General features: G+C 43.1%; 1 protein-coding gene across 8 annotated transcripts in view; it reads left to right on the top strand.

The window, feature by feature from the left end:
• Positions 1-13,634, top strand: part of LOC146203505 (uncharacterized) — a 114,933-nt gene that overhangs the window by 90,743 nt on the left and 10,556 nt on the right. For all 8 annotated transcript variants that reach the window (XM_084588812.1, XM_084588809.1, XM_084588811.1 and 5 more), the window contains one exon: positions 13,345-13,447. In XM_084588812.1, the coding sequence (XP_084444938.1) occupies positions 13,345-13,447 (103 nt within the window). The remainder of the gene's footprint in view (positions 1-13,344; positions 13,448-13,634) is intronic.

The raw sequence follows: 13,634 nt of genomic DNA, 5'->3' as shown, positions 1-13,634 counted from the left end.
TTGCGCTATCCTTATCATGCTCACGTTGGTTAGTCACTAGTGGTCCTTGTTAATGACCACACCATGCATGATGGAATCTTCTACCCAGGCATGACACACACCAAACAAAATGGGTCTTAAAGCCCTGCTCGGATGTCAGTGTGATGAGCTTACAAGACCTAGTCGCTAATGATTCTGGTTGCATGATCACATTGCAACATAGTTATCTTTCTTTTTCTTTACCCAGATTATGCATATCTAACGAGATGGTTTTGAAAACCCAGTTCGGCTATTATCTTAATCAGCTTAGGTATGTGACATAGTCACTAGTGATTCTTGTCACACGTTTTTGTTCTGGCGTGCTTTATCTTTTTAAACCCAGTCACGATGCGTGTCAAACAAAACAATTTTCGAAGCCCTGTTCTGCTATTATTACAATGAGCTTACAAGGACTTGCCACTAGGGTTTCTGTTAAGTCACCATGTTCATGTGTAGTGGAATTTTTTTTTACCCAGATATGATGCATATTAAATGAAATCATTTTCCAAGCAAAGCTGAGCTATCTCTCTAATGCGATCATACTCTAGTCACTGAGGATTCTTGTCATGTGACTGTGTTTGGCCATTGTACATCCTTTTTTCTACCTAGGCAGGATGGATATCAAATAAAATGGTTTTCAGAGTGCTTCTTAGTTATCACTGTATTGAGCTCATACAAGGTAATCACTAGTGGCGATTGTTACATGACCGCATCTAACCCAAGCATGATGCAGATCAAACAAAATAGGTTTGAAAACCCGGTTTGGCTGTCATAATAAGCAGATTGCATGACCAAATCACTGCTGTTTCTGGTGGCATGACCACCTTCTAATATAGTGCATTGTTTTTGTGGTTTTTGCTACTTGACTTCAAGTGTAATAGTGCTACAGGCATTGGCTGACTGGGCAGAAACACAATGGTAATGTTGTCAAAGCATTGTCACTCAAAGCATTGTCACTAACGTTCTCACTTAACATAATCGCTAGTTATGCTTTTGCGGGGCTGCATTAATTTTACTGAATTCTTCTGCTCAGGAACGATGCATTTTAAACAAAACTTTTGGGGGACACCAAAGGGGACCATAAGAAACTGATTACTGAAACTGGAAAATGCACATGAACTGGTATTCCAATAGTCATTACCTGTAATGCAAAATTTTTTAAGCTAGCTTCACTAATACTGAAGATTTTGGCGATAAAAAATGACACTTCTTTCCCTCCTCAACTCCGCGCGCTCCAGCATGCAAGAAAAAAAAAATAAAACAGGTCGCGACGGTGCCCCAACGCGCCCTGTCCCACCCGCATGACTTGGGAAAATTATTTGCAAATTATAGGGTCTGCGCAGAGCTTTCAAATTTGGCTCCAGTACCCGCAAAGACCCTCTGTATGGATTTGTTGCACTAGAATATTATCATAAATGCTCTTCCAGGGTCCCCATAGACTATACCTTTAGGAGTATGAGGGGAGAGCATTAATGGCTCCCCCTTGTGGAGTCTTTTTTTGTATACATGCTACTTGCTTAGTCACTGATTCCTTAATTTGTGCTTGGGGGGGGGGGGGGGGAGGATGCAGGGCTCAAATCACAATTTCCACCAAAAAAAAAATAAAATAAAGTTTTTCTAAATTTTGGTTGCTTTGGATTGTGGATGTATTGAACTTCTCACCTGGTTGTCATCTGCGCAGTAGAACAGTTAAATTTTCTTTGCGAAATGGTGTGCACTTGCCATCGAAAGCGCCGATGAATGCTGATTTCAAGACGCAGCCACATAGAGGGCAAGAGACTGAATGCGGAGTGTATCCCCAAGTTAGAATGCTTGTTTTCCTAGCTCTCTAGCCAAAAAGGACCTGCTATCAAGAATACAGCAGACAACTAAAATAAAAAACAGACAGGAAAGGCAAATTTCGGGTCGTGGGAACACCAGATTGACTGGTAAACTGAAGTAGAAGCTTGGATTGACTAAAAGGCAGCACATAACCTTCGAACGCTGTTTTTGCACCACTGGGAGCTTTGCTAATCAAAGTGCTCGATGTGCTGGAGATAGAATATGGAGCCCAGATGAAAAGGCACATCCAGCAGGCAACCAAGGAAAGCATTCACGAGTGCAGATAAAGACGTTGGATGACTGTAAATCTGAAAAAGAAAAAAAGGCAACTTGAATCAATCGTTTCAGAGCAGTGTCGTATTGAAAAGGACGGTGCGGCGTATGCACCAGGCCACTGCATTAATTTAGGCCCTAAATTTTAATAGCATGTTCTGAAGTCTTTGAACTCATTTTTCTCAGTTTGTAATTCTCGCAAGAGTGCGTCCGTTGAAAAAACTACCATTTCCAAACCCTTTCGCCAAAGGCTGCTTTCAGGGTGGTTTCTGAACTAAAATTTTGTTGGGACCAAGATAAGGTACTTTTTGGATTCCTAATTATTCTCTAAGAAAAAAAAAAAAGTATGAAATATGTGACACATAATGGCAACAGAAATAATGAAGTTCGTTTTTAAAGTGCTCAGATTTTTACAAAAATGTCGTAAAAAGCCTACAATTGGCCATACCGTGCACAGTGAACTACCTGGAAGCTATCTAAGCGCAGAATGTTAATAGTTCTTCATGATTTTTGAAATGATAGTCTTCCTGAGCTGACACACTTTTAATTACTCATTATGACAGCTACAACTTATTTCCTATTTGTGCTAAGGTGATTAAACTTTGGATATATTCTAATAAGAGGAAGATAAGATACCCCTGAAAATTTAATCGCAATCAGTGTTACAGTTCAATAGTTGACCCTTTAACTCCGCACCCCCCTTAACCAAGCCATAAAGCCATAAGCCCACTCCTGCAGTTTGAATGTTTTGTTAATATGTTGGTTTCTTTACGATCCCTCTTGTTACTGGTGGGGGACGTCGAAACTAACCCTGGTTCCTTAACTGAAATGCTTGAAGAGCGACTGAAAGCGATTGCGAAAGACATCCAGGAGATAAAGCAAGAGAAAACAGTGACCAACCAGAAACTAGGATCAATTGATAAAAAACTAGAAAAAATCGGCAAGATAGAAAAACAGGTCTTGGAATGCGTGGAGAGGGTGGACAAACTTGAGAAAATGGTTGTATCCTTGATTAAAACAGCTGATGAGCTAGATAGTAGGAGCGGCAGGTCCAATCTCATTGTTTATGGTGTAAAAGGAGCAAGAGGATGAGACCCCCCAAGGCCTGCAAGATGCTGTAGAGAAACTTTTCCAAGAAAAATTAGAAATTAAAACTGCAGGCTTCGAAAGGATCCATCGTCTTGGTCGAAAAGAAATATCTGACGATTCAAAGCATCGGCCAGTTATCTTGAAATTATTTGACTACAGAGATAAAGCTAACATACTCGGAAACTGCACAAAGCTTAAACAAACTGGGTACTCAATTGGTGAAGACTTTTCCTGGGTGTACGAGAAGTTAGAAAGAAGCTTAGGGAGCGAACGAAAGTAAACCGTGACCAAAATAACCAGGTGTACCTGAATTACGATAAAATCAAGATAAATAAACATTTGTACAGATGAGACGAGGAGAGCAACGACATTGTTGAAGTTAAAAAAAAAAAACGAAAGCCTGGATGTTGCTCCAACTCTAGTAACTTGAAGCCGCCGACGTCCTTGACTGTCATTAATGTTAATGCGCGTAACCTCGCGAACAAAGTTGAAGAGCTAGAGGCAGTTTTGATTGCCCTAAACCCTGATATAGTTTGCATTACAGAAACATGGCTGCATGCTGACATCAAGAGCCATGAAGTTGTTCCACCTGGCTACCACCTCAGTGACTGGCATGGTTTGGAAAGATAGACTAACTAGAGGTGGGGGCGTGGCTGTGCTCCTGAGGCAAGGAATATGCTATTCGTTAATACCAGATGTTCCAGGCGTAGAAGCAGCTTGGTGTAAGATTCAGCTATGTCAGAGCTCTGTCTACGTTGGTGCAGTATCATCATCATCATTAGTCTGACTATACCCACTGCAGGGTAAAGGCCTCTCCCATATTTCTCCACTTAACCCGGTTTTGTACTAGCTGCATCCACTTGACCCCTGCGAACTTCTTAATCTCATCCGCCCACCTAACTTCCTGCCACCCCCTGCTACGCTTTCCTTCCCTTGGAATCCAGTTTGTTACCCTAAGCGACCATCGGTTATCCTCTCTTCGCACTACATATCCTGCCCATGTCCATTTCTTCTTCTTAATTTCCACTAGAATGTCGGTAACTTGAGTTATTTCTCTGACCCAATCTGCACGCTTCCTATCTCTTAGTGTTACCCCTACCATTTTTTTGTTCCTTAGCCCTCTGAGTTGTCCTCAACTTAAGATGCAACTGTTGTATACTTTCCTCTTGAGCGATACCGGTAAGCTGCTAGTCATAATCTGCGAGTGCTTGCCAAATGCGCTCCATCCCAATCTTATTCTTCTTGTTATTTCCTTTTCATGGTCCAGATCTGCGGTTACTACCTGTCCTAAGTAGACATATTCGCCTACTACTACCAGTGCTTCGCTACCTAACGTAAACTGCTGTTCCTTCCCGAGGCTGTTGAACATTACCTTAGTCTTTTGCATATTGATTTTCAAACCTACCTTTCTACTTTTCCTGTCTAGGTCATCAATCATTATTTCCAGTCCATCCCCCGAGTTGCTTAGCAAGGCAATGTCATCAGCAAATCGCAGATTACTGAGGTATTCTCCATCTACCCTTATCCCTAACTGCTCCCATTCTAAGTCTCTGAATACTTCCTCTAAGCAAGCTGTGAATATTACTGGGGAGTTGTGTCTCCTTGCCTAACACCTTTCTTTATGGGAATTTTGTTACTTTCTTTATGCAGAACTATGGTTGCTGTGCAGCCACTATATATATCTCCAGCACTTTCACGTACGGCTCGTCTACCTCCTGATTTCGCAATGCCTGCATCACCGCCGAGGTTTCAACTGAGTCAAATGCTTTTTTGTAATCAATGAATGCTATGTATAAGGGCTGGTTATATTCCGAGCATTTTTCTATCACCTGATTGATGGTATGGATATGATCGATAGTAGAGTACCGTTTCCGAAAACCTGCTTGATCCTTTGCTTGATTGCAGTGTAAGATTGTCCTGATTGTATTAGCGATTACCTTAGTAAATACCTTATACGTAACAGACAGTAAGCTGATTGGTCTGTAATTTTTAAGGTCCTTAGAGTCCCCTTTCTTATGAATGAGGATAATGTTTGCATTCTTCCATGGTTCCGGTACCGTCGATGACAGCAGGCACTGCGTATACAGGGTGGCCAGTTTTTCTAGCACGATATCCGCCCCCGTCCTTCAGCAAATCTGTAGTTATCTGATCCTCTCCAGCTGATCTCCCCCTTTTCATAGTTTCTAGTGCTTTCTTGACCTCATCCTTCGTCACTGGTGGAACGTCTGACTGTTTTTCCCTACCGCCAATCTCATTACGGTCCTGACTACTTTGGCTACTGTAGAGATCTGTATAGAACTCCTCGGCTACTTTGACTATCTCGTCCATATTCGTGATGACGTTGCCCGCCTTGTCCCTTATCGCATACATCTGGTTTTTGCCTATGCCCAATTTCTTCTTTACCACTTTAAGGCTTCCCCCGTTCTTTATAGCATGCTCAATTTTCTCCATGTTATACTTCCTTATATCGGCCACCTTGCTCTTATTGATTAGCTTTGATATCTCGGCCAATTCGATCTGGTCTGTTGGATTGGAAGCTTTCATACTCTGGCGTTTCTTAATCGAATCTTTCGTCTCCTTAGACAGCTTACCGGTATCCTCTCCAACTATCCTACCGCCTACTTCTACCGCGCACTCAGTAATTGATATCTCTGAAATTATTGTTCATTGCTTCAAGGGTAATGTCGCCATCCTCGGTTAGAGCTGAATACCTATTCTGTAGCGAGACCCTGAACTCTTCTGCCCCCTCACCGCTAATTTGTTGATGGGTTTCTTTCTATTCTGTTACGTTCCTTCTTCAGATTTAGGCTAATTCGGGACCTCACCATCCTGTGGTCACTGCATCGCACTTTCCCGATTACCTCTACATCTTGCATAATGGCGGGGGCCGAACACATTATGAAGTCGATTTCATTTTTAGTCTCCCCGTTAGGACTTTTCCATGTCCATTTCCGGTTCTTCCCTTTGCTGAAGATGGTATTCATGATTCGTAAGTTATTGCGCTCTGCAAACTCAACTAGTAACTCCACCCTGCTGTTCCTAGAATGAATGCCATAGTCACCTACTGCCTGGTCTCCTGCCTGCTTTTTCCCTACCTTGGCATTGAAGTCTCCCATTAGTACTGTATAGTCTTTACTTTTCGCATTGCCGATTCTACATCTTCGTAGAAACTTTCAACTGCCTGGTCATCATAACTACATGTAGGTGCAGAGGCATGTACAACCTTCAGTTTATACCGCTTATTAAGCCTAATTACGATGCCTGCCACCCTCTCATTAATACTATAGAATTCATCTATATTACCCGCTATATACTTATTGACAAGGAAACCTACTCCTAGTTGTCACCTCTCTGGTAAACCTCGATAACACAGTACATGCCCATCCTTCAGTACCGTATATGCCTCATTCGGCCTCCTAACCTCACTAAGCCCTATGACATCCCATTTCATACCCTCTAGTTCCTCTAACAGCACTGCTAAACTAGCTTCACTAGCTAGGGTTCTAGCGTTAAACGTTGCCAAGGTCAGTTTCCAATGGCGGCCTGTCCAGCGGAGCCCACCCCCTGCGGCGTCACAGGTATGACCGCCGCCGTGTTCAGTTGTTCCGCAGCCGCTAGTGACTGAGGGCTGGGGTTTTGTGGAGCGTATCATGAGAGGTTGCGGCCAATTACTGCACCAGGGTGGCCAACTCCTGTTCTAGTGAGGGAGTGCGTTGCCGGAGGTATGGTGGCTAGAAGGGGGCAGTTTGACGGGCGACTTATCCGCGCCTTGTGAGAGGAAGGCACGATCCGCGCTGACATTTCCCCGCACCGTAAGGGGCACTGCAGCGCTCTGGTGTGCGTGGAGAACTAGCCGCTGCGGCGCGATCGAGCACAGACAGCAGCGCGGGTGCAGGCGAGGTCTGGGACGCATAGACTGCGCTTGTTTGTAAGTGGACCGCGAATGATTCGAAGCTGGGGATCGCACATGTACCACAGTGATCCTTTTGAGGTGCGAAGTTGGTGATTTTGTGCTGATCCTGTGTTATGTAGCAGATGACGCTGTGCGCTGTCGTGGCGCAAAAGCGTGAACATGTTTTGTACCCGGGCGCAGTAGCGGGTACAGAGCGCGCAAAGCCGAAACCCCGGCCCTTTTCATACCACCTAAAGATGCAGCTTAACGCGAACTGGAGTTGCGAAATAACGCGTTGACAAGGAGCTGATGACTTATTGTGTCTCATTTGCGAACTATGCTAAGTCAAGACAACGTTTTCAGTAGAGAATACTCGGGACAAATCTTCACCCAAGACCTGCGCGCGAAGTTTCTCGTGGCTATCATATGCCCTAGTTTCTATAACCTTGCCCATCCACAGAAACAGAAGAATATTCAAGCCCAACTTAATTGTTACGCTATGCCTTTGCTATCAATTAACAGCTGAAAATAATATTTTAGTACGCTGGACATGTTTATATTTGAGGACATGCTGGGAGCATTGTGATGCTGGCTTTCTTATTTAGTTGTGCCTCAGTTCAGGCCACAATAATGTGTGTGAAACAAGTGATAGCCAGCTTATCTCTTACATGGCAGGATGTGTGACACAGGCGTTTAGCAGCACAATTTCTTGCCAGAATTGTGATTCTGGCCTCAAAGTCACCCGAGCAGCAGCTGAATGCAATTAAGATTTCTGTGCACACAACAATTTGATAGGGGAGGTTTATTTTACAGCCAGGGACAAAAGTTTGAGGGATGCTGGCTCGTGGGTTTTTTTTTTTTTTTTTTTTTTTTTTTTTTTTTTTTTTTTTTTTTTTTAATGGGGTCGGGCAGTTATAGGGATTGAAATGTGTGGAATCACGAGGGGACATGCACACCCCGTTCAGAGGGGGAAAAAAATATTGGAAGACAAACTAGTGAGGCAACGAAGAAATAAATTTTTCCCACAAATCCCTGTCCCGCAAACTTTTGTTCCTGGCTGCACCATAGAACTATATGCTGCCTGGTGTTATTAAAGCAGTAGGGGACTCATTCACATTTTTTGTTAAAAAAAAAAGAAAATGTTTTATGCTTTCAGTGTGCATGATTTTGCGCAGTTTCTCAGCAGCCTAACAAACTCCACCAAGTGGGATGCGCGATCTTCATCGTAAAGAGGTTACTGCAAAATATATCTAGTTTGTGGTTCTAATTATATAGATTTTTTTACAATTTGAATAAAGGGAAAGGCTCTTCAAAATTAGCGCCAGAAACATTTGAAGTTAAACGGAGTGAATTCGAAGCAGAGCCATTGATTCGTTGTTCGCTCGGTCTGACGTCTGCATTTGTATATTGTATTGATAAAATAAACATCATTTATGCTCTTGTGGAAATTTTGTGCAAATGATTTCTTTGCCTTGTAACGAAGTGTTTCCTTTCGTCTTGTGGACTTGTCCAGCACAAGCTGTGATGGAAAATATTTAGTGCATGATACGAGATGTGCCAGAGCATCCACAAGTGCACCTATTATTTTTGAGCTACAGCTTCCAAGTAAAGTAGCCGTAAACAGCATGTTGCTGGCGCATGCAGACCGACGAACAGACAGCGTTCTGTTCGTCGTCCAGTCTGTTTTACGTTTGTCTACTTGTTAGCGTGTCATAGCGCGCTGAGAACTAATTTGCTAGTGCGTCTTTTTTTTTTTTTTTCTTCTTCTCTGTGGCCACTCACTATATTTGCCGCGGCCGCAGCCGAACTCCGAAGCTCCCAGTCAGAGTTCCGAATTGTCCGTGTTCGTTGTCCATGTTCACTTGCGCTATCAAGCTTTTAGCGAAAACCAAACGCGTACAGAGTTAATATTCTGACATGCGTTTTACTAAAGCCTGCTTTTCTGAAATTATGTCGCTAAGCTCCATTTGCGCGCACTCATGGAGAAAACAATGCATCTTTTCATCTCCGATGTGCATACATTTCGTCATGTTGGCATCGCGCATCAGAATAAAAATTCAAACACGACGCAAAATTCACGCGACGCGCATACCTGGTGCCCTGTGCAGCCCCCTCCAACAGCCGCGACGACTGCACACCAGTTGCAAGTAGCACCATCTATAGGTTTCATCGCTCCCCTGTGCGCCTCACCGGCTCCCATCCGTCACACTGCCCCCTTCTAGCCACCATACCGGAGGTGTTCACCGACATCAGGTCGCACCCCAAACCTGTTTATGCAATTTCATCGACACGCGGATTTTTTATTATTATTTTTTTTAATCCGATGGAGAATTGTGCGGCACCGGGATTTGAACCCCGGTCCTCTTGCTTGCGAATCGGATGTTCTACCGCTACGCCACCGCTGCACCGTTGATGCAGTATACGGACCCCCAATTGCAGAGGTCTCCTATATTGAGCCGCTTCTTGAGTACATGCAAAAATATATGCTTGAAAGCGTCATAATAATTGTGGGTGATTTTAACCTTCCAAACGTTAATTGGAACTTATTAAGCCCATCCACGGTAACAAACAACATTCTGGTAAAGTTCATGTTCATTTTAAATCTAACACAAATCATTTGCAAGGCTACTCGTGTGCAGGGTGCTTCAAGCTCTGTTTTAGATCTTATTTTTGTAAGCGATCATTTTCTGAAGGAAAAGGCTGGTGTGAATATTCTTGATGGCTTATCTGATCATGATATGGTTTTTCGCACACTATCGTTTCCGGGAAGAATCTGCCAACGTGTGCCTGCAAAGAGTGTATATGCCTTTAACAAAGCAGATGTTGCCGCTATCACGACTAACCTTGCGCATGAGTACCTTGACTTTCATGAACTATGCACAGAAGGTTCCGCAGACATCAATGAAATATGGCTACAGTTGAAGGCACATGATATGCACTGCATGAGGCATTTTGTCCCACAAATAAAAAAGAACACAAAAAGCCTCAATCCATGGATAGCACGTGAACTGATTCACTTAAAACGCAAAATTAAAAGGTTGAGAAAATCTAACAAATCAAGCCCGGTCTCAGACTTCTGCCAAAAGATTATTACTTTAAACAAAGAGCTGAAAGAAAAGACAAAAGAAGCAAAGCAGTGTTACTGCAGTATAACACTTAGTCATTTTATAAAAGAATCGCCCTACAAATTCTGGCGCTATATTAGCGACAAAGAAAATCGTCCAGACCCTTTGCTTCCTCTTGAAGAGAAAAAGCAGGCAGAAGCGTTTAAATGTATTTTTTCAATCCGTATTTACACCTGACAATGGTATTATCCATCCCATCAGCAAGAAAACGGAAACCAATACGGTATGATAGGTGCCCCAGTAGTAACCGAAGAAGGAGTATTATCACTGTTGTTAAACCTAGATGACAAGAAGTGTAGCGGTCCTGACGGAATACCTAATGTCTTCTTCAAACAATATGCCGAACCTATGAGCAAGTACTTATGCCTTGTGTTCAATAAGTCTATCCGCGAGCGCTGCCTCCCCATGGAATGGAAAGTTGCAAAAATAATACCAGTTCATAAATCAGATGATAAGTCTTGCCAATCAAATTATAGGCCCATTTCTCTTACTTGTACTTCCTGTAAACTGTTAGAACACATTATACTAAAATTAGTTATAGAGTTCATTGAGTCAAACAATATTATTCATCCTCACCAACATGGCTTCAGGCGCGACCTGTCTACTGTCACACAACTTGTCGAGATTCTACACGATTTTGCTAAAGCAATAAATGACCAAACACAAATAGATGCAATCTTTCTAGACTTCTCCAAGGCCTTCGATCGAGTGTGCCATGCTAAACTGTTACAGAAACTAAATTATATATTAGGAGATGGGCCTATAGTACAATGGATCGCCAACTATTTAACTGACCACATTTCAGATACTGTCCCGGTCCTTTCTGGTGTACCGTAGGGCTCTGTTCTAGCCCCAATTCTGTTACTTCTCTTTATTAATGACATTGCCAACCTGACAAAATCCAAACTAAGGCTGTTCGCTGATGATTGCGTCCTTTACAGAGAAACAAAAAGTCAAAAAGATCAAATAATCTTAAACAATGATATAGGAAAGATAGCTGAATGGTGTTCGGAATGGCAAATGGCTCTCAACTTTGACAAAACAGTTTTTATGACTGTAACGAAAAAAAAATCTCAACTGAATTTTCATTATGCCTATGGCAGCTTCACACTGAAGGCCGTCACCAAACATAAATACTTAGGCGTCATTATTTCAGCCAACCTGGGGTAGACTGCTCACGTGGAGCACGTGGCAAATAAAGCAATGCGAAAGCTCATGTTTTTGAAACAAGCCCTGCGGTATTCCACAAAGGACGCCAAGCTTTTGGCCTACATAACAATCATTCGCCCAATTCTAGAATACGCATACGTTGCATGGTTCCTGCATACGCAAGATCACATAACCACGCTTGAGGCTGTCCAGTGAAAAGGTGTGCGCTTTATCTACAACAGATATAGGCGTACCGACTCACCGACGCAGATGCTGTCTGAAATCGGGCTTGATACGCTAGCTAGTCGTGCGACGTTTCACAGGCTGAAGTTTTTGTATATGCTCTTGCATAACAAGTTTAAAGTTGGTTTTGACACTTAAATTACCTTCAACACTGCCAGAGAAACGCGTCACAAGAATAAACTCACACTAGAAGAATATTTCTGTGCAGATAATACGTTTATGTTTTCCTTTTTCCCGCGAGCTGTACAAGATTGGAACTCCCTAGACGGTACGGTGACTGCACAGCCAACAGTCGAGAAATTCTTAGAAATGGTTGGCAAAAGTGTGTTGTCAGAAAACAAGACCCGATGTTCTTCCTTTTTTTTTCCATTCCGGGAGCTTTCTGTATTTTTCCCATCTCATGAACATGCACAATGTGAAAGGGCGATGGTGTTTGATGCGTTTTTGTATTCTTTGCGTTCCTTTTTCCAGTGCATTGTCACATTGTCTGAATATTTCCCAGTGTTCTTATATTTTTTTCACAATGTTATGCCTTGTCGACTACATGTCTGCAACAAAAAACAAACTCACTCCTGTAAAAATCCCTGAAGGGATTGGCAGCATTTTTAAATAAAAGTAAATATACAAATGTGCCTGCGTGGCCTAGGCATAGCATGTCTGACTTGGAATCTAGTGGTCTCAAATTTCATCACCATCTCAGCTACTTGCTAAATCGTAAGCTACTCGGTTTCACTTTGCAACTCCTGCAAACTTGGCCATGTCACGTGGTCTTGTGATGTTATGCAACCGGCAGACCAATTAGTGCCCTGTCTATTCTTTGCCAGCCATGTATTGGCAGTATTGAAAATGCATATACTATCTTCAATACTATCTTTCAATACACTTTGTGTATTGTTATTAGGTATCGCGTGCCAAATTTGAAAGTATGAGAGTATAGGCTTCGAAAATACACTTCTATTGTATTGTATTTGTATTTTACCGAACGGCAGCAGCACCAATGGTTGCCCCGCCGGGGTGGCGCAGTGGTTACGGCGCTCGACTACTGTTCCCAAGGACGCGGGATCGAAAAGCTGCCTCGGCGGCCGCTTTTCGATGGAGGCGAAAAGCAAGGCGCCCGTGTGCTGTGCGATGTCAGTGCACGTTAAAGAACCCCAGGGGTCGAAATTTCCGGAGTCCTCCACTACGGCGTCTCTCATAGCCTCAGTCGCTTTGGGACGTTAAACCCAAAAAACCAAACCTAGCAGCACCAATGGTTGTAAAAGTGTCACCCAGGACCACAATGACTGCTTATTCAGCTGAAAGGGGCAGCCATCGCTTCGAAAGACACTGCCTTGTTTTCGTGATTAGTACGCAAAGGCCATAATTCCATCTCCCAAAAATTGCATGCACACTAACGCTGTTTCTCTGTTAGCATTCTGTGCATGTGCACTTATGGACCTGTTGCATCGCTTGCGTCATGGTACAGTGAACTTCACTTTTGCATGCGTGCAGTCAAGTGCCATATTTTTGTTAATTATTCTAAGTAGCTTCTTTCAGCAGAAGTTTTCAGTGTTTGCGCAGTAAGCTCAGAACATATATGTTGAACCAGCCGATGCTTGACTTGGAGCTGATGAAGCAAAGCTTGCATTGCTCCAGTGTCAGCATGCTGCTTGGGGGTAGAAAGTGATGTGCTGGTGCACCACCATTTGCTCTGGTAGTTTTACATTGACTCTTTCTTTGTTCTCCGATTACCAGTTGGTCTAGGGAAAAGGCAGTGCAGTACCTACTCGAGCACACTTCATCCAGTCAAGGCGAAGTGGAAAGTGAGATTGACCGCTACATTACCTGGCCTGGACAGGCAAGTACAGATAGTTGAAACATTTTCGTGCCCAAGTTGATGCCTTGCCACTGTACCTCCTGTACATGTAAGATGAAGATGTCGGCAAGTTTTGCTCATCACCTTTGCAAGCCTTTGCCAAATTGGTGTTGTTAGCATAGTAGGCATGGTTGATAGCTGCATACTTATTTGGGCTTTTCATATCACT

This window comes from Amblyomma maculatum, chromosome 1 (genome assembly GCF_055883805.1).
Source record: "Amblyomma maculatum isolate TAMU_Amacu chromosome 1, ASM5588380v1, whole genome shotgun sequence".
NCBI lineage: Eukaryota > Metazoa > Arthropoda > Arachnida > Ixodida > Ixodidae > Amblyomma > Amblyomma maculatum.
Note: the sequence above shows the minus strand (reverse complement) of the source record. Positions and strands in the feature narration are given on the sequence as shown.